This window comes from Camelina sativa, chromosome 11 (assembly GCF_000633955.1).
Source record: "Camelina sativa cultivar DH55 chromosome 11, Cs, whole genome shotgun sequence".
Lineage (NCBI taxonomy): Eukaryota > Viridiplantae > Streptophyta > Magnoliopsida > Brassicales > Brassicaceae > Camelina > Camelina sativa.
Genome location: NC_025695.1, coordinates 3,040,385 through 3,064,005, shown reverse-complemented (window position 1 = coordinate 3,064,005; position 23,621 = coordinate 3,040,385). Strand labels below are relative to the sequence as shown.

At 36.3% G+C, this 23,621-nt stretch overlaps 8 protein-coding genes across 14 annotated transcripts; 4 read left to right on the top strand and 4 right to left on the bottom strand.

Moving 5' to 3' along the window:
* Positions 841–1,900, top strand: LOC109127743. The gene is made up of 3 exons (XM_019233298.1): positions 841–1,059; positions 1,430–1,476; positions 1,624–1,900. The coding sequence occupies exons 1-3, from the start codon at positions 978–980 to the stop codon at positions 1,741–1,743; spliced, it is 249 nt and encodes an 82-aa protein (XP_019088843.1). The 5' UTR covers positions 841–977; the 3' UTR covers positions 1,744–1,900.
* On the bottom strand, positions 2,481–5,782 carry LOC104721330 (BEL1-like homeodomain protein 6). Of its 3 annotated transcripts, XM_010439283.2 has the most exons (6): positions 5,338–5,782; positions 4,939–5,183; positions 3,927–4,664; positions 3,402–3,769; positions 3,258–3,318; positions 2,659–3,168 (listed from the first exon to the last, which is right to left on the bottom strand). In XM_010439283.2, the coding sequence occupies exons 3-6, from the start codon at positions 4,575–4,577 to the stop codon at positions 2,659–2,661; spliced, it is 1,590 nt and encodes a 529-aa protein (XP_010437585.1). In that variant the 5' UTR covers positions 4,578–4,664; positions 4,939–5,183; positions 5,338–5,782. The 3 variants fall into 3 exon arrangements, with proteins under 3 accessions (XP_019088842.1, XP_010437585.1, XP_010437584.1); XM_010439282.2 differs by having other exon boundaries at positions 4,939–5,782; XM_019233297.1 differs by lacking the exons at positions 4,939–5,183; positions 5,338–5,782 and having other exon boundaries at positions 2,481–3,168; positions 3,927–4,577.
* LOC104721329 (30S ribosomal protein S16-1, chloroplastic-like) lies at positions 7,103–8,728 on the bottom strand. The gene is made up of 3 exons (XM_010439280.2): positions 8,502–8,728; positions 8,374–8,419; positions 7,103–7,466 (listed from the first exon to the last, which is right to left on the bottom strand). The coding sequence occupies exons 1-3, from the start codon at positions 8,632–8,634 to the stop codon at positions 7,304–7,306; spliced, it is 342 nt and encodes a 113-aa protein (XP_010437582.1). The 5' UTR covers positions 8,635–8,728; the 3' UTR covers positions 7,103–7,303.
* On the bottom strand, positions 9,426–10,433 carry LOC104721328 (FK506-binding protein 3-like). The gene has a single exon (XM_010439279.2). It carries the CDS (start codon positions 10,340–10,342, stop codon positions 9,680–9,682), a length of 663 nt encoding a protein of 220 aa, XP_010437581.1. The 5' UTR covers positions 10,343–10,433; the 3' UTR covers positions 9,426–9,679.
* Positions 10,895–15,062, top strand: LOC104729750 (squalene synthase 1). 3 transcript variants are annotated; one of them, XM_010439277.2, is made up of 14 exons: positions 10,895–11,057; positions 11,179–11,437; positions 12,204–12,246; positions 12,395–12,484; positions 12,576–12,651; positions 12,817–12,886; positions 13,180–13,329; positions 13,426–13,530; positions 13,634–13,807; positions 13,961–14,036; positions 14,198–14,286; positions 14,386–14,477; positions 14,650–14,692; positions 14,795–15,062. In XM_010439277.2, exons 2-14 carry the CDS (start codon positions 11,243–11,245, stop codon positions 14,849–14,851), a joined length of 1,260 nt encoding a protein of 419 aa, XP_010437579.1. In that variant the 5' UTR covers positions 10,895–11,057; positions 11,179–11,242; the 3' UTR covers positions 14,852–15,062. The 3 variants fall into 3 exon arrangements, with proteins under 3 accessions (XP_010437579.1, XP_019086991.1, XP_010437580.1); XM_019231446.1 differs by having other exon boundaries at positions 10,895–11,071; positions 11,251–11,437; XM_010439278.2 differs by having other exon boundaries at positions 10,898–11,057; positions 13,634–13,780.
* Positions 15,435–18,334, top strand: LOC104721325 (inactive squalene synthase 2). 3 transcript variants are annotated; one of them, XM_010439276.2, is made up of 13 exons: positions 15,435–15,712; positions 15,852–15,894; positions 16,032–16,121; positions 16,194–16,269; positions 16,374–16,443; positions 16,523–16,672; positions 16,769–16,873; positions 16,964–17,110; positions 17,231–17,306; positions 17,481–17,560; positions 17,642–17,733; positions 17,867–17,900; positions 18,004–18,334. In XM_010439276.2, the coding sequence occupies exons 1-13, from the start codon at positions 15,518–15,520 to the stop codon at positions 18,067–18,069; spliced, it is 1,224 nt and encodes a 407-aa protein (XP_010437578.1). In that variant the 5' UTR covers positions 15,435–15,517; the 3' UTR covers positions 18,070–18,334. The 3 variants fall into 3 exon arrangements, with proteins under 3 accessions (XP_010437578.1, XP_010437577.1, XP_019088304.1); XM_010439275.2 differs by having other exon boundaries at positions 15,436–15,712; positions 17,472–17,560; XM_019232759.1 differs by lacking the exon at positions 15,852–15,894 and having other exon boundaries at positions 15,437–15,712; positions 17,472–17,560.
* LOC104721324 (SH3 domain-containing protein 2) lies at positions 18,356–21,401 on the bottom strand. Its single transcript, XM_010439274.2, has 10 exons — positions 21,342–21,401; positions 20,743–20,856; positions 20,598–20,667; positions 20,336–20,487; positions 20,006–20,107; positions 19,681–19,881; positions 19,517–19,579; positions 19,241–19,393; positions 18,928–19,002; positions 18,356–18,827 (listed from the first exon to the last, which is right to left on the bottom strand). The coding sequence occupies exons 1-10, from the start codon at positions 21,399–21,401 to the stop codon at positions 18,711–18,713; spliced, it is 1,107 nt and encodes a 368-aa protein (XP_010437576.1). The 3' UTR covers positions 18,356–18,710.
* On the top strand, positions 21,747–23,621 carry LOC104721322 (40S ribosomal protein S3a-2). The gene is made up of 7 exons (XM_010439273.2): positions 21,747–21,858; positions 22,008–22,055; positions 22,142–22,247; positions 22,505–22,642; positions 22,737–22,922; positions 23,019–23,219; positions 23,323–23,621. Exons 1-7 carry the CDS (start codon positions 21,848–21,850, stop codon positions 23,419–23,421), a joined length of 789 nt encoding a protein of 262 aa, XP_010437575.1. The 5' UTR covers positions 21,747–21,847; the 3' UTR covers positions 23,422–23,621.

Here is a 23,621-nt window from a genome sequence, read left to right as displayed (position 1 = left end):
GACCAACGATAATCAAAAACAGAGTTAAATATTAATAAAAAATAGAGTTAACCAGAGTTAAAAAAAAAAAAAACAGAGTGAGAGTACGGTCATCATCCACTAAATCATCTTTACATCTCTTTTTAAGGGAAACCATAAGATAATAACATTAATTAAATATAGAGACGAATCAGTTCATTAAAGCAAAGTTCAAACAACTTTGTTCTCTTTCCATAATCTCAATTAATCAGCAATCCATTGACGTTATTTATTGTGACGAATCAGCTCCATTGAAGCAAACTTTAAAAGTCTTCGCCACTTTGTTCTCTTTTCCATAATCTCAACCAGCAATCCATTTACATATTTTGTGAAATTGTTTTTCTTCTTCAATAATTTGTTATGATATGATCTAGAATCTATTAATTTGAATGAGGTTTGTATCTACATAACATAATTGGTTTATACATCTATCTAGCGTATGTCTCTGAAATGGAGAAAAATGAATAAGAACTATGACCGATATTGAATACCTCTAGTCTTTAAGGATTCTATCATTATAAGGTTATGATTGTTGTTGTCTATCTCCAAATTAAACAATAAAGCCACTCACGTTAAATAATCAAGCCACTAACAACTTCTTTAGACTTATTGTGACCAACAATAGGAAAGTGGTCTCCTTTCAACTTTTTCTCCAATCCCACCATTTTCTTTCATTTATAATAAATTAATTAAAAGCATTAAGAGATACTTATTTGCATTAATTAAATGATAGATCAATCCACTTTTGTAATGGTAGTTTTTTTTGAAAAATATTGGCTAAAAATTTGTAATGGTGTTATTTCTTTAGAGATTATATATAGATGTAGGGATATATACCAAACGCATAAGGGCTCTCTTTTTTTTGTTTGAAAAAAGTATATCAAATACACAAGATACGCATAAACACTTTACATATAAACTTTGCTTTCTCAAAGAGAAAAACTGAAAGGGAGAAGAAGATGGGTTTATTACCATTGTTGAAGAAACTAGGTCTCATCTTTCTCCTTGTTTCAGCTTCATCGTTTGCTCTCTCTTCTGCAGGTTTGTTTCTTATTCTCTCTCCCTCAGTCTACATATATATATATATTCCTTTGTTTGCAGCTTTTCTCTGCAACTCATGTGCCTCCTACTACTTGCTGATCAATCTTTTAGAAAGTAAGATAATAACATTAATAAGAGCTTGTGGTGTGTGCACATGTGTGTTTCTGAGATACTCAATGACTAATTTCTAGATTTTCGACTGTAAAAATAAGTCATGCCATCCATAAATAATTAAATATATATAAACTATAGCTGTAAAACTCACTTTCTAAAAATAGAATTTAACGACATAGTATGTTATTTTGTAGTGATACTCTTGGATAACAAAAAAAAAACACAGATAGGCTTAAGAATCTGTTTTGTTGTGTAGGCCGATCATCAATCCTAATCTATGACCAAGAATCTAATCATCCAGAGGTTAGTCGTTTTAACCCCAAATAAAGTTGCCACAACTAACGTGCGTTGTATAGGGTGATGAATAATTGGAAATTCAACAAAATCAGTAAGATTCAATTAGGGTTCTACGTTACGTTTTGGTTGAACAAAGTTTAAATATGTGGACAGGTGGTGGAAAGAAGAATACATGAACATGAGAGAATTCTGAGAATGAATACAAAAGACTATGGACAGTTCAGTCCCAAACATAAGTTCGTGAGGCCTCCTTTCAAGCTTATTCCCAACTGATCATCATATCGCCGATCCATTAGCTACCACTATATAAATTCCGGATTATGAGATGTATAATATATGTATACCTAAAGACTAACACTGCAATAAGTTTGAATGATCATCTTAATATCATATAAGTTTGAAGATATATATGTTATCTTTTTTTTTTTTACGTCTATATATTATCTAGGAAATCATCTTATAGTCTTTGCTATATCACATACGAACGTAATTTTGAATAGTGAAGTATTCGCTTCATCACTGAAATATATATGATTTTCATACAACTAATGGATAATACTGCAATATAGCTAATATTTCAACTATTTTTTTTTTTTGGAAGTTTCCTAAATCAAATCTTATGATAGTTAGTAGTGTGTTGAATAATTCATGATAGAAGTTCATATAAATGTTCATAAAATGAAAAAGTATTGGGTTGTAGATGTGGGGAAATTTTTTTGACCACACTTTGATATTCTGTCTACAGTGCCGGCCCTGACCTAAAGCCCGTAAAGCAAGGGCTTTAGGCGCCAGATTATATTAGCAATTTAAGGTGCATCAATTTTCATAAACTTGTGGTGGTACAGTGATTGGGTATGCTTTTATTCTCCTTCAGGTGTTAAGAGTTCGAATCTTTGTGTAGCAGTTTTTGTAACTTTTTTTTCTAATGTTTGTTAATGGGAAAAAAAAAATTGCTTTAGGCAGCAAAATTGGTTGGGCCGGCACTGCTGTCTATGTCATGAATTTCCATATTGTGTTTGGTCACAATGACCTAACCTCACTTATATTTCTTGCAGAAAAGAATGTTTTCTTTATACGTACAAATATTTGTAAAACTTTTTCTTGACCAACTTACTCACACTAGAGAATTGATACTGAACATATATAACACCTACGCTTTATTAATCTCTCCATTGCTTAATTTCTTCTTCAAGCTACAAAATCATGTACCAATTGGGACGAACTTATCCGGTTCTGGCGACTCCCGGGGTTTATATACTCCAGTTCGGTTCCAGGGATGGCATTCTCGAAAATATCTACCCCGGAAAAGTTGTTGTAGGCCTCACTAGACATAACCGTAACATTATCATGTCCGTTAGAGTTTTGAAGCCCTAAGGTCAGAGAAACATCACCACGACCCAATCTTGACATCTCAGCCACATGATATGTAGGCTCAACAGCCATGAACCGGCGACTATCCATTTGGCTGCCTTGGACCATGCCACAAGTTTCCTCACCATATCCGTCATGTCCTTGGTCCTGTTTGGTATGATCTTGTGAAAACTCTTGAGCTCGATCTTCATCATCATCAGTAGCAGGTCTTTTTGGTGTATTTTCGGAAGACGAGTTGGAATCATTCTCTGTGAATTCCTCCTTGTATATCTCCTCCACCATTGGCTTCCATAAACGCACACGCGCATTTATAAACCAGTTTGAAACCTTTTACAAACATAACAACACACAACAATAAAAAAATAAACTACACTACAAAGAGTAAAGAACCAATCTTCAAATAAAACATCTGTTACCTGACCGCGGCTCAAGCCCGTTTGCCTTGCTAGCATGATCTTATCAGAGTCCTTTGGGTAACTATTCGTGTTTACAAAAAACAAATCAGCATTTTTTTATATATGAAAAAATCTGCGAGGAGATAAGATACAGAAGAGACTTACGGGTGTAGAAAATGCTCAAAGAGCCAAGCACGAAGAATCAAAACAGAGTTTTCAGGTAGACCACGTTGAGGCCTCCAAGCTTGAGGTTGAATAAAACCTCTTTGTTGTCTTAAATGTTGATCAACGTACTTAAGCCTGCTTATCATCCCAACTCTTTTCCCATCTGATCCATCTTGTTGTTCCCCAAGGCACTTACGTATCACGAGGATTTGTCCTGATATCGCATCCCTTAGGCTACGGAAATGGCGAGAAATTGTTTGAAGGGCGAGTGCTGTGTATGGCTTAGCCGCTCCATAACCTGCTATCACATCGAACGAGGATACAACTATCTGCATCTGCTGGTAATATTGCTTATATCTTCTATCCACCTTTACCAAAATCAAATACAAAAGTTTATATATCCAACATATCATATAGTACCAAATGGTTCAATATTATAACATGTAAATCCAAAAGCAAACACAATATAAAATGTAACTATGGCATGATCAAATTACGAAGATAGGGCTCAAGTCATTATATTACCTCATCCAACATTGACAAGAGTTTTGTCAACTTGCTCTGCATTTCTTGTCTCTCTGATTGAGATATTTCAGCGGGAGGATTCGTGCTCGAGTCTTGAGTGTTCTGATCCGTTTCTTGAGGCTTCTCATTGTTCTTATCTCCCTCTGCCTGAAACTGCTTCAGAGCTTTTCTTACATTAACAGCCTCATCAAGAAGCTGTTGAGCCGCCTTGAGATACATTGAGTTAGGAATTGTTCTCAGAACATCGAAGTTCTGGTTCCCTCCAGGAAAGCTCTGTATTGCATACTCTTTGCCTCTGCAATGCTCGGCTCTTGGCGCCATACTTTGATGGATTCCAGGATGAATCTGTGATCCAAGGCTAAGGGACAATCCCTGACCGGTATGAAGATGCGCTGTGGTGGCACCCGCCATCGCGCTCATTAGCTGGAAACCGTTCCTGTCACTCGCTTGATCTCTCCAAGAATCGAAATCTTGATCGACGTCTTGCATTTGCGAAACTTGACCAAATCTTGATCTCTCTTGTGAGGCTGAGACATTGTTGTTAGCTTCAGTTCTTTCTCTACTGGCGAATTCCTCCGAGTAAGAAACTGTAGCGTTCATGTGGATCATTGCATTTCCGGGTAGAAACTGTGTTTCCGGATAATTCTCCATCGAAATGTATCAATGGAGCGTCTTTCTTGGCTCAATTGAGTTCCATAGTCCCTTGTCCTATGATCAGGTCATAGACTTAGCAACAGCCTGGAAGATTCAGATCAACACAAGCTTGAGTTTATCATCATTCATCTAAAAGGATCCTTCAAAATTTTTCATCTTGTTATAAGAACTTAACTAGAAGAGGAAAGGCTTGAAATTCGAAAACAGTGGAAACAGAGCAGGATACAGAAACATGTGAAGATTTGATCATGTCTTGAATTGCTTATGCATGCAATTATGGAGATGTAAGCAAAATTCATAGACAAAAAAAAGAAGAAGACAGGAGTTGAATAGAAATAAAGAAAGGTTAACAAAGTACCTTGAGACCAAACTGCTGCTTCTTATGAATTGTTGAAAGAGACCAAACCAAATCTTGAAAAGATTTACAAAATCTAAAAATATATCTTTTTTTTTTCTTCTTCGAAGAAATGTTCAGAGAAAGAAATCAAAGGTTATGCTTTTTTTCTTCCTCTTGGTTTTTTCCTTCTTGTTCAAATGAAATATGATTTGAATTCATCATCTCATCAATGTCACACGTGAAAGACCCATATCATTCTCTCCTTCCTCCAGAAAAGAAAAAAAAAGGAATGGAAAAAAGATAATTATATTTCTTATTTAATATAAAAAAGAGGGAAGAAAAAATCAAATAAAAACTTTTGTTTTTCTGAAGATATTGATTGCTTCAGAAAGCCATAATATATCTAGTTGGTGTTTGAACCTCCTGCTTCTTGCTTAGGGCTTGTTGATTCTTGGAGTTAAGTCTTTGGTAAAGAGATGACAATTATAGTGAAAATGTTATATATAAATGTATGGTTAAGGAGTTTCAATCCTTAACAACCAGTTGGTCGACCTAAACCCCTCTCTTCATCCTTCTCCCAATCCTTAAACCTAATTCTTCTCTCTCTCTCTCTCTCTCTCTCTCTCTGTCTCCTAATAACGTTTTCGATTAAATCAGTATCCACCATTTTAGTCACATTTTGTTCAAGATCTATTTTCTATACTTAAGTTGAAAAGTACAAAGAAACGAAGATGCTACTTATTCCCAAAATTTAAAGAAAAAAGAAAAAAAGACTTAATGGAACCATTCATCTCTAGTTTTGGTTCTTGCAATAATAGCATACTCGAATTAAACTCGAAATAAACATGCGTGTGAATAGCTTGCAGCAAAATTTGGATGAAGTAATATGGCAAATTGTTTTCTGATTAATAGTTCATTAAGTTATTATTAGTAAAATGTACACAATGACTATAGTCTGTATGTTTGGTATTAAGCTGCTTTACTTTTTAAGTAAGCCAAGCCATGATTGTTTCTTCTTACTTTTCTTTATATATTTCTTTCATACTTTTTATTTTATTTTGGTAATACATTCGTGGACTCTGGTCGTCCAGAGGCGCTTAACAGTTGCATACAACTATCAAAAAAGAAACAAGGGTCCCAAGAAATAACAAGCACAACTTTTTTCTTCTTTTATATTATTTTTGTAAACACCATAAGTGCTCGTTTTCCCCACTGAGTGTTTTTTGTCTTTTCCTGGAGACGATTTTTTAGGTAATTTATGGATTAGTACTTTTTCTTTCAAATGTTTCTAGTTTTAGCATTCACTTTCTTGCTCAACCGAAGTGTATATATATATATATCCCAAGTCCTAACTTCGGTAACAACTAAAATCTTTATAGGTGTCTAAGATTATGTAGTTCAGAAATTACAATATCGAGTAGAGGCTGCCGACAGGATAGTTAGTTCCATGGCTTGAGAGTTGAGACTTGAGACTTGAGGTTGAGAGCATCAAAACTAAACATAATGAAGGAGGACTTAGATATAGTTAGGAAGTTGAGGGTTGAATTTTAGGAAGTATAAAATAGTAGGCCTAGAATGAAAATTATAGGAAAGTTGTCTGAATTGGGACAGATGTTGCAGCGAGAGGGTCAGAGCCAGAGATGCCGTAATAATGCGAACAATAAACATCTCTGAACCAAGAGAGAGAGAGAGAGAGAGAGAGAGAGAGAGAGAGAGAGAATCTAATGGGATACGAAGCGAGAGATATTGTTGGCCCAATATAGCTGTGTAATGTCCCCAAGACACATCCCTTTTTCATAACTATAACCATCTTTTGGCAATACAAACCGAAGAAAATATCTAGACTATACAAAACACATTTTGACAAGTATTAAGACCTAAAAGATGAAATGAAAATTTGAAGAAATATACAGTATGGGGTGTCACACTCACACCTGTATGAGAATATAATCATATATATATACGTAACTAATTTAGAGATGAATGAAACTATATAACACCATGTAAAAAGTAAAGATATATAAAAGGTAAGAACGAGGTTCTACTGCGCAACAGCAACATCATATTCACGCTAGAAGATAAATAATTCCTGTCTTTAGCCCACAATCTAGATATTGAGAATGAACCCAATTTCTGAAAACATGGGCCTCTTACCAAAGCTCATATGGGCCAAGTAGAGAGTTGCTGATGAAACAAAGGCATATGCTATTCAGAATTCAACACTCTGTTTGTCAGGTGATCCAAAGCAAAAGTCTTAAACCAATGAAGCATTACATCAAAACAAAAGTCTTGAAACCAAATGAAGGCATTACATCAACGACATAAACACAAAAGCTCTCTTTCTCTCTCTCTCTCTCTCTCTCTCAGCTCATTAGAGAAAACACACCTAGTTCAAGATTTCACCTGTAATGGGTGAAACATGCTGGCTTGTAGATTGCTGCCCATTTTTCCAACCTTTTACAACCATGGACTTCGGGGGGATCAGACCTGCTCTGAAAAGCATGTTTTCGACTGAGTCTGTTGGTTGAGCTCCAACTGATAACCAGTACCTGCATCATTCGAGTACCATGTGTGAAAATCAATTTCTTTCAAACAGCTGTGCATTTGAAGCTCAGTTACAAACTTACAAGGAACTGAGTGGATTTAGACTTTTAGAGTAGTGTAATCAAAACAATCATACAAGCAAAAAGCAAGCCTCACAAAAAAATTTGCAATAGATGAATGAAAGGGATGCTTACTGTTTTCAATGGCCTGGAGAGTTATATTGTTAAAGAAAACAGAAACACTCCTAGTTCTAGTGAATGCATTAGGTGTAGAAACAGGACCAAGAACAAGCAAAGAAATTAAAGATGAGACCTTTATGCAAATAGAGTTCCGGACACACATAGAGAATCAAACACAAAGCATCTCAATTTATCACATAAGTTAAAATAAATCCAAGTGAACCAGTCAATAAATCTGTTTCATCCAATCAGGTTAGAACTTGTTCACAGTGCCACAGAATGAAAGTGTTTTTTGGGTCTATACCATGAGGAAAAACATAAGGATAATGTCGAGATACAGTACTATTAAACACAATCATGAGTTTCACATCTAATAAGTAGCAATATATACGCAAACAGGAATGTGAAGATATGAGAAAAAAAAAAAAAAAAAAAAAANAAGCAAATAGTTCCGGACACATAGAGAGTCAACACAAAGCATCTCAATTTATCACATAAGTTATAACAAATCCAAGTGAACCAGTCAATTAATCTGTTTTATTTCCGATCAGGTTAGAAACTTGTTCATAGTGCCACAGAATGAAAGAGTTATTTGGGTCTCCCATGAAATCAAATGGATAATGTCCAGTAAATCATTAGTGTTACAGTATATTAAACACAATTTCACATCTAATTAGTACACGCAAAGAGGAATGTGAAGATATATGATAGAAGAGAGAGAAAAAAAACATACTTGACCCTGTCGAATTTGAGGCTCACTCTGTTGGCATCTTCTTTCCCTGAGGAGGAGGAGGAGGGTACAAGCAAATTCATGTAAGTGGAGAAGTGAAGATAAGAGGAGGAGAAGGAGAAGAGACGAACCTTGGAGTGGGTCATAGAACCCAATAACCTCGATTTGCTTGCCGTCCCTCCGCGATTTCTCATCGGCGACAACTACGCGGTAAAAGGGTCTGTGTTTACAACCCAAACGCGCGAGCCTTATCTTCACCGTCATTTCTGCTTGGAACTTTGAGGATGGGGAAGAAGAAGATAAGCAAAGGTTTTATAAGCTGTGTTTTTTTTTTTTTTTTGGCTTTTGCCCCTCTTTACTCTTATCTTATCTTCTTAAGTTCGTTCTATGGCCAACACAACAGGCCGAGGCAATATAGAACTTCCGCACCGTTCTATAGTTATGTGATTGTACTACGTGCCGTTTCATTTACTCAGAAACGGCGTCTTATTCCTTTCCTTCCATAGTGTTTTTTTCTCACCTTACCCCATTCTTCCTTCGAAACTTATCCTGAAACACTGATCATCTAAAAGTCCGGATAGTAATCGGTCAGGGATGTCTATTACTCGACAGGAATGGGGTGGATCGTCTCACAGTGACAGCATCATTCGTGTGATAGTATTAGTATTGGTACCAAGATTCTAACGTGAGACAAAGGATCATTTTCAAAGAACCATTTATAATTCAGAAAATAAAAGTCATCTCCTAGACTCTTAAATCTCAACCACTCTCATACTCTCATACTACGAGACTTGACTTCACAAGTAACAACCAACCACATTAATAAAAAATTGCAAAAGCTTACAAAAAGATAAATAACCAAATTAACCACCACCAAACAAAAACCTTTTCTTCCAGTGTTGTTAATTCATTTACTAAATGTTTAGATGTCGTTATCCAAATTTGCAGTTCTTACAAAACTAGAGAGCTCATCATCATCTATCAACAAGTGATTCAAGAGTATTACGATCATCCATCATCATCTTTCTCCATGTGAAACTCAACACTACAAAGCCTAACCACAATCTGATCTAATAAAACTCCATTAAAGAAACGATCACAAAGAGAACGAATCAGTTTAATAACGGAGAAACTCGTGAATCCTAGTGCGAGAGTTTATATACAATGCGATCTTCAGAAACATCATCCGAATTACTGAAACGAGGAATTTTGAAATTGAGAACTAGCAAATTTAAACATCAATTAAAACCCAGGAAATTGAGATATTCTAAACGAGTTCTTGAAGAATCCATGTCCATCCATGGCGAGATCAGCACTTGAATTTCATGCCGAGACCATGCTTACCACGAACGCATCCATAGCATCCATACTTCAAATGCGAATACGGAGTCATCTTCTTCGACGCTACCTTCGCGATTGCTCTTTTCCCTAGTTTCCTCATCCTCTGTCTCCCAATCTTCTTATTCACGCTACGCGGAACCAACTCTTCCTCAAGATCATACGAATCGTCGTAATCTCCATCTTCACCACCGCGATCTTCTTCTTCTTCTTCCCCGTCATCATTAAAACAATCTCCGTACGTGACTCCGCGAGAACCTCCACCGGCACCGATAAACAGAATCCGCCGTTGAGCCCATCCAAGATCGTAATCATCAACTTCATCGCGAACGACATCATCATCATCGCCATGATCACCGTCGACATCATCGCCGTCTGAATCCAGATCCACGGCGTCGGAAACAGGAAGCGTCTGAGACAGCGGAGAAATGACAGACAACGAGACCACAGAACCTTCTTCTTCGTCTTCGTCGTCGTCAAGAGAGATGACGTCATCATCGGAAAGACTATCGACGGAGAAAGAATCGTCGGAGAACTCGCCGTCGGAGGGATTCACGACTTCCCAGAGATCGAGATCGTCTTCCTTGTCGAGAACAAGAGGAGACATGGTGATAACCCTAGATCGCTTCGCCATTTTTTTTTTTTTCTTTTTCCGAAATTTGTTTTTTATTTTGATTTTCACAAGAACTTGTTTTTGTGTATCGTCCAGAGGAAGTTAAGTTTTAACCCTTTTAATAGAGAGAGGAAACTTGGAGAGAACCACTGTGTGTTATCGTGTGCCAATTGGTAGTTACACTGTTGAAGATACGTATTTACAACCAATTATATATTGCCACGTCATCCCCATTTTGCCATCTCAGCGTCCGCATTAAAGTTTGACAGTGAAAATTAGTTAATAATTACAATTTTTTTTTTTTGACAACAGTTAATAATTACAACTGTAAAATCGAATCGTTCATTTATGATAAAAAAAGATACCTTTTCTGTTTCACAAAAAAAATTGTTTTACCATATTTTTAAGTAATTTTAAACGAAGGCTCTTATTTTATTATTATTATACGATAGTCCTTATTTTGGTCAATATATTACGAATAGGATTAGTCCGTTTCTTCCTCCATTCATTATTTTCACGCTTTGTTATTTTATTATTTTTTCCTGAATTTTAAAATGTTTACACTCTTAAAACATTTAAATAAAAAAATAAAAAAAAAGGGGAAAATGTGAGAGACCTTTGTGGCTCTCTCACTGGCAAAAAAAAGTCTGAAGAAACCTTTGTTTTCATCGATGATATAAGAAAACTCTAAAATAGAAAACCTCCGCTGGTCAAATCGAATCGATCCAAATCGCAGGTAAGCGTTTTCTTCTTACCTGCAACATCTCCTCTCTCTCTCTTCATTGCTTATTTTGAATCTTAGATCGTCTTCACAGAGGAGTTTGAGTTTTGCTTGCTTCTTCCGTCATTGTTTTCAGGGGGAGACGCCATAAGCAGATTCTTCGCTCTGTTTTTTTTTTTTTTTTTTTTCTGATAGAAACAATGGGGAGCTTAGGGACGATGCTGAGATATCCGGATGATATATATCCGCTCCTGAAGATGAAACGAGCGATTGAGAAAGCGGAGAAGCAGATCCCGCCTGAGCCACACTGGGGCTTCTGCTATTCAATGCTCCACAAGGTTTCTCGAAGCTTCTCTCTCGTTATCCAGCAGCTCAACACCGACCTTCGTAACGCTGTAACGTTCCTTCTGATCTCTCTCTCTCTCCGTCTCTATGTAGATATTTTTTACGTCTGTGTTTGGTATTTATTTGGTCAACGGCTCAATTTTAAAGGATGAATCCAAATATCTGACACTCATTTATTGTTGATGTTGACGAGAGTGTTGGTTTCTTTTTGTAGAATCGTTGGCCTTTAATTTATCCCTTTAGTTCTTTTGTGCTACTCTTAGTTGTTCCTGCAGATTGCTATAATCTGATTCTGCAGTTTATCTGAGCTGCAGTAAATGCATATTGTATTTAGTGAACTGCGGTTTTATTTGTTTCTGGAATTTTTTTCTTAATACGTTCTTGTGGTATATCAATATGTAGCTTTCTTGGACCATTTCACGCATAGAATAATGGTTTTGGTTGTTTCTAAAGTTTCCATATATCTTTTTTCGTTTCGCATGCCACCATTGTAGCTTTTTCCAGTCTTGCAGCATGTCTGACACTCATTTATTGTTGACGTTGGCTTTGAGTTGCTATAAACTGATTCTGCAGTTTATATCAGAGCTGTAGTAAAATGCAGATTTTATTTAGTCAACTGGGGTTCTATTTGTTTCTGGACATTTTTTTTTACCTATATATCGTTCTTGTGGTATATCAATATGAGGCTTTCTTGGACCATGTCACGCATAGAATAATGGTTTTGGTTGTTTCTAAAGTTTCCATATATCTTGCTTCTTTTAGCTCTGTCCAGTCTTGCAGCATTTCTTATTCAGTTTCCTTTTTCTTTATTTGTAGGTGTGTGTGTTCTACTTGGTTCTACGAGCTCTTGATACTGTTGGTTAGTATCTCTTAACTATGCTTTTAAGAAGATTACCTTGATACCATGTGGCTTCTCCAAAATCTGCGCAAACCTTTTTCTTTTAGAACCATCATCCCTACTTCATGCTCCTACCGCTAATATCATAATATTTTTTTGTGTGAAACAGAGGATGATACAAGCATACCAACTGATGAAAAGGTTCCCATCCTGATAGCTTTCCACCGGCACATTTACAATACTGACTGGCACTATTCATGCAAGTCTGAAGAGTCTCTTTGCATCTTCATCTTTCACATCCTGTCAATATTTGACTGTTTGACTTACTTATTTTACTCGTTCAACTTTAGGTGGTACGAAGGAGTACAAGGTTCTAATGGACCAATTTCATCACGTTGCTGCAGCTTTTTTGGAACTTGAAAAAGGGTTAGTTCTATTATTTGCTATACGCGTTTCTGCTCTATTCTCTTATTTGTTACTCATGTTGTTTCACGTTTATTGATCGAGTCGCTGAATTTGTTGAAACTCTAATCTGCTTTCTGACATTACTAATATATGGTATTTTTATAATTTATACCTTGGTATATGAAGGTATCAAGAGGCTATCGAGGAAATTACTAAAAGAATGGGTGCAGGAATGGCCAAGTTTATCTGCCAAGAGGTTTGTGATACATAGCATACGTTTTCATAGTTTGATTTGTTTTTGAGTTATGGTAACATACTGTCTTGAACTAGACTGGGGTCTCTGTTTTAGTTAGAACTGTGTCATGTTTACTCTCTTCATAAGTCATAACATCAGATCTATTTTTGAATGAACCATGTGATTCTTTTTATATGAAATGAGATGTAGTAATTCATGTATTGAAAGTACCAAAACTTATTGAGATGTTTCATGAAGAACTCAAGTCATTCGAATACCGATCCAGTTTATCCAGTTTTCACTGTTATACACAGGTAGAAACTGTTGATGACTATGATGAATACTGCCACTATGTTGCTGGGCTTGTGGGTTTAGGTCTGTCGAAACTCTTCCTTGCTGGGGGCTCAGAGGTTTTGACACCAGATTGGGAGGCGATTTCTAATTCAATGGGTTTATTTCTACAGGTACAACAATGTATTACAATATTTCTTCCTCAAATATTTTGCAGCCTTGGACAATTTTTTTCATCGAATAATTCATAACACTGGTCTTATTTGCAGAAAACAAACATTATCAGAGATTATCTTGAGGACATTAATGAGATACCAAAATCCCGCATGTTTTGGCCTCGCGAAATTTGGGGCAAATATGCTGACAAGCTTGAGGTACATACATACCACTCTCAAGCTCTCATCTTAGATCTGATGTCACCCATATTGGCTATTTACTGACAATGCCTTTTATGGTGATTTATAAATTGTAATGTAGGATTTAAAATACGAGGAGAACTCTACCAAATCCGTGCAGTGCTTGAATGAACTGGTTACCAATGCGTTGATGCATATTGAAGATTGCCTGAAATACATGGCTGCGTTGCGTGATCCTTCCATATTTCGTTTCTGTGCCATCCCTCAGGTTGGAGAAGGAAATATCATAATATTGGTAGTCTTTAAAGTTCTCGTTAAGAACTATTCGTATTGTTTGCCTCGTAATATGAAACTAGAGATTCCCCTCTTTAATTCTTCTGCTTTGATTTAAAATGCCTTAGAAGTTAGAAGTTAACATTGCTTTACTTGGATGTGTTTTCTTGATCAGATCATGGCGATTGGAACACTTGCATTATGCTATAACAATGTACAAGTATTTAGAGGCGTTGTAAAACTGAGGCGAGGTACGATATTAAGCCTTAGAAATTATGCAGGCCAATCCCTGATATTTATTTCTGCGAAAGGGAAAACCATCATCTTTTATTATCCACGAGCTTGAGAAGTGTTAGCAAGCATTGTTATCTGAATGCTAGCTAATATTGTTGAATAACTCTCTGTTGTTTAGGTCTAACTGCTAAAGTCATTGATCGCACAAAGACAATGGCTGATGTCTACGGTGCATTCTATGATTTTTCTTGCATGCTGAAAACAAAGGTACATCAGTAGTTCCGCGTTTGTTCTTTGTTTTGTCACTCTGTTCTAATATTAGAAAATAATTTCTGTATTTTATTAATCTGACATATATGTACCCAGGTTGACAAGAACGATCCAAATGCCAGTATTACACTAAACAGACTTGAAGCCGTTCAGAAACTCTGCATAGACACTGGAGTCCTTAATAACAGGTAAATTCTTTTCTTTGATCCCATAAGCGGAACTGGATTAAACCTCTCACTAAGACACTGGTCTCGAGCACCTATAACTAATCTTCCAAGTACTCCAGAATAAGATTAAAAATTATCATAATCTTTCTTTTTGGTTTGGTTTTTGTTGAATCTTTGTCTCTCTTACTTTCAGAAAATCATATGTTGATGACAAAGGACAACCAAACAATGTCTTTGTAAGTTGCATTTTTTTTTTCCTTTGTTCCATATAAGCATCTCATTGTAAAAGAAAAAAAATATATATATACAAAACTGATCTTGTCTACCTGAAAATGCAGATTATAATGGTTGTCATTCTACTGGCAATAGTCTTTGCATATCTGAGAGCAAACTGAATGATGGGAGTAATCAATGTAAGCGAGTCAGACTGTATCACCATCATTCAAGATGTTTAGATCATGATTGAACAGTGGTTTTCTAGGTTCATTCTTATTCACGCCACTGAAGAACAGAATATAAACCTTGTTTGTTATAGAACCATGGATTCTATTTTAGTTTACTACCTTCTTTGTCTAAAACATGCATTTGTTCATCAACTTTTTATTCCTTTGTGTTTTATAAAAAAGTATTGTTTGAAGTTCTTTCTTTCTTTTGGTCTTTCGTTCATCTCTTTTTATTTTCTTAGGTCGGCAACACTCGTCGTAAGTCAAGCTAAGATTTATTATATTTTTAACGTTAAGCGTGTAGCACGCGGCAAAACATTTTAAATGCCAAAAATAGAACATTCGCTGGACCAATAATAAACATGTATCACCGTGACAAGTTAAGAGCAAAGGCCAAAGTGCGATTCTGTGTGGAGTGTGCATATGCCATGGGGCGTGGGGTCGTTGATTTATATTGACAAGGGCCATATTCGTTGTATTATTATAGCAACAGTAACAGGGCCTACCATTTTCTTTGAGATGTCCCTGGTTAAGACTCAAGTGTCTAACATTTTGTTTGCCAACGAATCCTCCATTGTTTCAAAAGAGTTTTTTTTTTTTCCTCTGTTTCTAAAAAATATGGGAAGCTTGAGTACGATTTTGAGACACCCGGATGAGTTATATCCGCTTTTGAAGTTGAAAATTGCTATAAACAAAGCTCAGAAGAAGATCCCACTTGAGCCAAACTTAGCTTTCTGTTATTCAATGCTCCACAAAGTTTCTAAAAGCTTCTCTCTTGTTATTCAACAACTTGGCACTGAGCTTCGTAACGCAGTACGTATTTTGCTTCTCTGCCTCAACAATATATATATATATATATATATATAAACATGGACTTATATATAGCTCTGTTACCTTTTTCTAAGTTTAAGCATAATTTCCAACATTTTCTTATTTAATATGTCTTAATTAGGTGTGTGTGTTTTACTTGATTCTCCGAGCTCTTGATACCGTTGGTTAGTGGTTCATCACTGTCGTATCCAAACATTACCTTTCATTTGATGAATCTTTTTCTCCCAAGTCTTTTGTTTCTTTAAAAATGTATTCATCTTTAAAAATTAGTATATATTTAGTCTTGTTTTTGTGACAACAGAGGATGACACAAGCGTAGCAATGGAGATCAAACTTCCAATTCTGATAGCTTTCCACCGTCATATATACGATGGTGACTGGCATTTTTCATGTGAGTAAGAAAAGTCTCTTCACATTTTGATCTTTCAGATGAAATTTTTAACTTAATTACTCTTCATTCTAGGTGGTACGAAAGAGTACAAGGTTCTAATGGAGCAGTTTCACCATGTTTCTGCAGCTTTTCTGGAACTTGAAAAAGGGTTAATTAGTTTTTTTACATGCAATTCTGTTATGTTTTTAATATTGATTGATCCAATGAATTTGGATATACTAATTTATGTTTTTTTCCTAACTTACATAAAAGGTATCAAGAGGCTATTGAAGATATAACTAAAAGAATGGGTGCAGGAATGGCCAAGTTCATTTGTAAAGAGGTGATTTTATTGGTTTCACTTAAGTTTGGATAAAGAAGTTAAGCTAATGAGAGATGAAATTATTTGTGTATCCGAACAGGTAGAAACAATTGATGACTATGATGAATACTGCCATTATGCTGCTGGACTTGTGGGTTTAGGTTTGTCAAAAATCTTCATCACTTCAGAATTAGAAATGCTGACTCCAGATTGGAAGCACATTTCAAATTCTACAGGTTTATTTCTCCAGGTAGCATCACAATGGATATTGACATGTACAATGTTCTTAGTCGAATCTATCTTGTAATCTTTGAATCTTTTTTTTGTATGTTATCTTATTTTCTAGAAAACAAACATTATCAAAGATTATCTTGAAGACATTAATGAGATACCAAAATCGCGCATGTTTTGGCCTCGTGAGATCTGGGGAAAATATGTTGACAAGCTTGAGGTGCATATAACTTCACTCTCAAGTACTATATGAAGATCTTATATTTAGAAGACAATGTAACTATTATTTTTGTGAATTCTTATAATGTAGGACTTTAAGAAAGAGGAGAATTCAACAAAAGCAGTGCAGTGTCTGAATGAAATGGTCACAAATGCATTGATTCACGTTGAAGATTGTTTGAAATCCTTGGCTTCATTGCGTGATCCTGCAATATTTCAGTCTTGTGCCATCCCTCAGGTTAGAGAAAATAAATTTATATACATATATGTTAATTTCATATACTACTACTCTGCCTTAAAAGATCAACTTGAGAAGTGTTTGTGTTGACATGGAATATATATATTTCCTTTTTGATAGATCGTGGCTATTGGAACACTAGCATTATGCTATAACAATGTACAAGTCTTTGGAGGTGTAGTGAGATTGAGGCGAGGTAAGATGTTTTTATGTTGAGTTTGGTTTTGTAACCTTTAACATAATTTGATCATCTAATTGCTGAGGCTTAACTAAAATCAAAGGCTAATCAGTTATTTGTGAGTTATGATGTTACATACATTTATGAAAGCTGATTTATTGACAAATGATTTCTATTTTTAAGGGCTAATAGCTAAAATTATCGATCGCACAAAGACAATGGATGATGTCTATGGTGTGTTCTATGATTTTTCTTGCATGCTACAATCAAAGGTAATATATATGTTAATCAGTATATTTCCTGTGTTTACTGCTGGTAATTAGAAGATGAAATATGTGTTATACTTATAATAGGTTGACAAGAACGATCCAAATGCGATGAAAACATTAAACCGACTCGAAACAATTAAGAAAGTTTGCAGAGAAAATGGAGTCCTTCACAAAAGGTAGACTCTGTTTTTTCTTGGTTTCTTCTACTTGTTATACCCAATATTGTTGCAGTCGTTGATCAGGAGAATGATCTTTTATTTTTTTGGTTGAGGTTCTAATGAATCTTTGTCTCTTTCTTATTCCGGTCAGAAAAACTTATGTTAAAGATGATGCACAATCGAAGGTATGTCTTTGTAAGTTAATTTTGTTATCCGGCTTCCATAGAAAGTGTTTCATATTTTGTATGTTACTTATCATCCTCCTCTACTCTATTCCTGAAACTGCAGATTGTAATGTTTGTGCTTCTATTGGCCATAGTCGTTATGTATCTCAAAGCAAATCAATGTAAGTAGTGAAGCTGGTGATTGTGTCACTTCAAGATCTTGAAGTCATAGCTTCTTTGAATGTTTGATCAAGATTGTTTCCTTACGGCTGAGTTTAGAAAGTGAGCGAAACAGAATGCAAAACACTGTCGTAAAACACTGTAGTAGTGATTTAAGATAGGGTCAACGGTTTTGATTAATCATTTTTGTGAAGTTATAAGTTCTTCCATCATCACCATAATAATGTACAACACCAGATTCCAACGTTAAGTGTATGTATGATCATTTGCGTGAATTTGATTTAAAAAAAAAAAAAAAAAAATCACTTCTTTATAACATTTTTAGGTGTTATCAAATGAAAGTAAATTGAACAAAGAAAGGTCACAAATAAGACCCAAAAAAAGAACTGTATACACATGAAGATACATAAGAGATTTGGCGTTTACATCAAATGCCAAAGAGATAACCTACAAATTGAACACTAGCAGATTCAGAAAAATCGCAGAAATCCACATCTCTGATCCTCATGAACGTTAATTCAATCCCAAAATCTGTTTCGCCGGTGAATCTTTCTCTCTTTCTTTTTCTTTCCACAGAACACACAACTCTTCTACAGAAGCAACTCAATTCCATTACCAACAGCCACAAACCACGATGTTACCTTTGAATTCTCAGAAAACTTCGGACACTTTGCTAGCAAGAACTCGTTCCCGTCTTTCTATGTACTCGTAAGGGAACCAACCGGCTCTGCCTTTGCATTCACCTTCTGCCCATCCGCTTCCTGTAACCTGACAGTGACAAACAGACAAATGGGGTTTCAAACAAACACTCTAGAATTAATGGAGTCTTTGTTTGTTTTCTCATGTGGGAGTTGGTTTACTATCGAACCTTTCTAACAACAACATATTCACCAGTTGATAAGCTCAGCTCGACATCTGTCACACCGTGATATGGGAACAAGACCTGAAAACGTTTTAAAAGGGGAATAGTATGTTATAATGGCACATCTAACGAGGACCAAAAGGAATCTTGATGTAGCCTGTCTTTCGGTTCTCTAATCAGAAATCTACATCCAATGCATTCGTAGAGAACTTATAATCCTATTATCTCTTTGAAATTGTTACCACCAATGTAAACAGAAGTTTTAACTAAGTCATTTGTTAAAAGGCACTAGACATCATTAAAGACCTGAGTAGCATACCTCTCCTAAGAAGTAACCCATGCTATCTGTTGACGTGTCATGCATCTGAGATGCAAACACTCCATTAGCTTCCTCATATGATGGAGGTGGCGGCATACTTTCTGCACTCGAGGGAGTAGAGGGAGCTTCTATACGTTGCCTCTCAGATACCATCTGTAGGTTCAAGAATGTTCAATTTTTCCCTTAGTTGACTCGTATAATGATGAACTGGCTATTCGACAAGAATACTATCACTATGACAGAATAATGAAAGCTGTAAAAGTGATGCACACCAACCTCTCCTTCGAGCTGATCAAGTATTTGGAGGACTCTTTGATGGTAGGCACGTTCAGATTCAACCTGAAATGAGGAATGAACAATACAGTTGTTTCAAACAAAGTACATATAGGTAAGTAAAAAAAAGTCGACCTAACAATAGAGCTTGCAACCAATCGCACTACCATTGAAAGAAGTCGTTCAAGAGTCAATTTTTGTTGCTGATCCTCAACGGAAGCTAAAGCAGAAGCAGCTTCCTTCCCCAGTATTGTCATATTTGATTTTAAGTCGTGAAGTTTTGCTTCAGCAGATTCGAGTTTCATCAGGATGTCAGGATTACCTTGAGACTCTCTCGCCTTTGCTTGACGTCTTGCAACTTCTGTAGCCTGTTTTGATTTAAATCAAATGCATGAGTAAAATTCTATCATGCTAGCAATAACAAATGGCAGGTTCTAGAAAGTGGAAAACACCCATATTTCTATGAAAGGTAATCGAATCCCTTCATGGTACCTGAGCTTCAGCTTCTTGGCGCATTCTGTCATAACGTTGAGCTAGATGTCTAGCATCCTCCAACGGAGCTCCCAAAACCATTGCTCGTAGTGGCTCAGCAACCTAAGATTTAAATTCCAGTGTGACATGTGATTATAGTAGTCAAATTGCAATAAAGAAAGATCCAAGTAAAGACCATGACACTTATTGACTCTATGTAACAAAAAATTCCAGATTAAAACTATAGATCTTCCCACAAATGGCAATGACAGGAAAGTATTTCTTTGTATAGTTCTATCACATGCAAAAGATATGTACTTAACACTTTGGTAGAGGCTGAGAAAGATAAACCTGTGTACCAAGAGCCTTTAACATATTTCCACGCTCCTTCTCCATTTGTGCCCGAGCACGCCCATAGCTCAGTGCAGCCCTTATTAATACATTACCATTTGTACATGTATTATCTGAACCATATTTCCTGCTATCCTCCGACAGTTTGGTCCCTGAGGAACAATGAGTACACAATGAAAACCAGGCCTGTGAGCCAATACAAGTCTACAACTTACATACAAAAAAATACAATAAGTGAACACTCAAGGGTCAACAAAATCACCTATCTCAACTTGTTTTGACCCCGTGACAATATAACCTTCCACACCACGAACAATATCTCTTTGGTAATGCTGAAAACAGAACATGTCTTGAGTCCAAATTAAAAGTAATCAAAACATCAAACTAGACAACGGTATAAAGAAAACCTTTGCAGCACGGGTGGATATGTAAAGCTTTTCTAGCTTCTGATGTTGATTGAGTTCTGCTTCATCAGATAAACCAGAACCGTATCCTCCTCCTCCAAACTGCTTGAAGACAGCCTTAACCATTCAACGAAACTAAGTCAGCCTACCTCAAATTCAATAAACAAACCTCCTGATCTCATGGTAGCACTAAGATGTTAATCTAAGACAACAAAATCATTCAATACCCTCAACATATCAATCAATTTGTGATCTTGATATATAAAACAATCTATGCCAAGCAAATCCTAAAAGACCCTTTTGACAAAAACATCAAATTTGACTGAAACTTCCCCAATCCAGAAGGGAATATACCCAATCTAACATCGAATCAAATTATTAATCATAATCAGATCCAAGTCCTCATTAACTCCAAAAACACCGATCCGAAAAGAAAAAAAAAAGTAAGCCCCTTTCTTCATCATCATCACATTATTGATAGATTCACCAGAAACCAACGAATCAACGTAATCACAAAAGAGAATACAAAATCAAAAACCATAAACGATAAAGAAACAAGATCTGAAACAGTTGGGCAAAACAAAAGTTAAGAAATTTATCACCTGCTGCTGTCTCGCAACTTGTTCTCTCAACCTGCTAGCTTGTTTTCTAATTGCTTCCATTGTGTTTACCTGGTCAAGAGCTCTTTCCAAATTTCGTTCTTTCTTTCTTATCTCCGTGTTACCCTTTCCACTTTCGAGCTTCCTCCGATTCACCTTGAAGAAGAACTCACCCGAATGAAAGAGAGACTCGAAATCGTCAAAAAATGGCGTTGTTGAGCTCTCTGCTTTTGATTTTCGAACACGACGAAATTAAACTCTCTGTTTCGCAAAGAAGGTTTCAGAAAGGCTTTTTAATTGGGCTTTCTAAAACTATTGGGCTTTAAAAACAGATCCATTAACTATAAGTTTATTTCAAGTCAAGAAAAAAACTGAACGATACAAAACCCTAGACATATATAAATCAAATGCCCGTGAATTAGGTCATTCTCTCAGTTGTTGAAGCCGCTTCTTCATCTTCTTCTTCTTCACTGTAGCTCGGCGTCGCTACCATCTGAAGATCCTTAACCATGGCGGTCGGGTAAATCTCTCTCTCTCTCTCTCTAATCTCTCTCTCTCTCTCTCTCTTTCTCTCTCCCTCCTCGCTTTAGTCTGTATCGTAATCTCTCATTTGACAGCTTCGAGTAATCATGTACTGATCTATTGTTATTGTTTTGCCCGATGTTACAGCAAGAACAAGAGGATTTCGAAGGGTAGGAAAGGAGGAAAGAAGAAGCTGTGAGTGTAACTTATTCCCTGAATATATTGTTTCAGATTTCTAAATCTAAAATCAGTGTATTGAGAAATTGTAATATATGGTGCAGTGTTGATCCTTTTTCCAAGAAGGACTGGTATGACGTGAAGGCTCCTTCTTCATTCACCAACAGGAATGTTGGGAAGACTCTTGTCTCCAGGACTCAGGGTACCAAGGTAATGTCCTCTTATGTCTTTTACTAACGCTGGAGCTAGATTAGGGTTTCACTGTACATTTGCTTGAGAGCATGGGGATAGAGAATAGTCATTTGCGTAATGGTAGTTGTAGAGATAACATTTGCTTGTGGTGTCTTTTGTTGTTTGGATACTAGGAATTGCAAAATGTGATAAGAGAATAGTGAGGGTTCTTTTAGATTGATCCCTTTGTTCAAATCTGACTTTGTCTTTTTGGATGGTCTTTTTATTGTGAATAGATTGCCTCTGAGGGACTGAAGCACAGAGTTTTTGAGGTGTCTCTTGCTGACCTTCAAGTTGATGAGGATAATGCTTACAGGAAGATCCGTCTTAGAGCAGAGGATGTTCAGGGAAGGAATGTGTTGACCCAGTTCTGGGTAAGATTTGAGAGACGACCACCCCTTGCTGTTTTTATTTGTTGTTTGTGGCATATTAAAAAACAATGTACTGATTTGATTCTGTGATTTGTAGGGTATGGATTTCACCACAGACAAGCTAAGGTCATTGGTGAAGAAGTGGCAGACTTTGATTGAAGCCCATGTTGATGTGAAAACCACTGACGGTTTCACCTTGAGGCTTTTCTGCATTGCCTTCACAAAGAGACGTGCTAACCAGGTGAAGCGTACTTGTTATGCTCAATCCAGCCAAATCCGTCAGGTAACTATTACATTATCATAATATGTGTTTATTAGTATTGTCTTTCTGTTGTCAGAAGATTAACATTTTCCTTGAAATGTTTATGGTTCATTGTAGATCCGCAGAAAGATGAGTGAGATTATGGTGAAGGAGGCTTCATCTTGTGACCTCAAGGATCTTGTTGCCAAGTTCATCCCAGAAGCCATTGGAAGAGAAATTGAGAAGGCAACATCAAGCATCTACCCATTGCAGAACGTGTTCATCCGTAAAGTGAAGATCCTTAAGGCACCCAAGTTTGACCTTGGAAAGCTCATGGAGGTAAATTGAAATCACATTAATGTCGTCATTGTTACATCAGTCTTCGTTTCGTCAAGCCATGGTGATGGTCTTTTCTAACTTTGCTCTTCTTGTTTTTCCTTAGGTGCATGGAGATTACACAGCAGAGGATGTTGGTGTGAAGGTAGACAGGGCAGCTGATGAGCCAGTTGCTGAGGAGCCAACAGAAATCATCGGAGCTTAGGGGATTATAGATTTGTTTGTTTTTCTTTGGCAAAAAAATTAAAGAACCTAATGTTATGTCGCCATTGGTATGGTGTTTTTTTGGTAAGAGAACTCTACGTCAGTGCGACTTGTTTTGGACTCGTTTTTGATGGCTGAACTTTTATTACTCGTCCTGTTTATCCTGCTTTTATATTAATAAGTTTCTTAGCAGTATTTTTC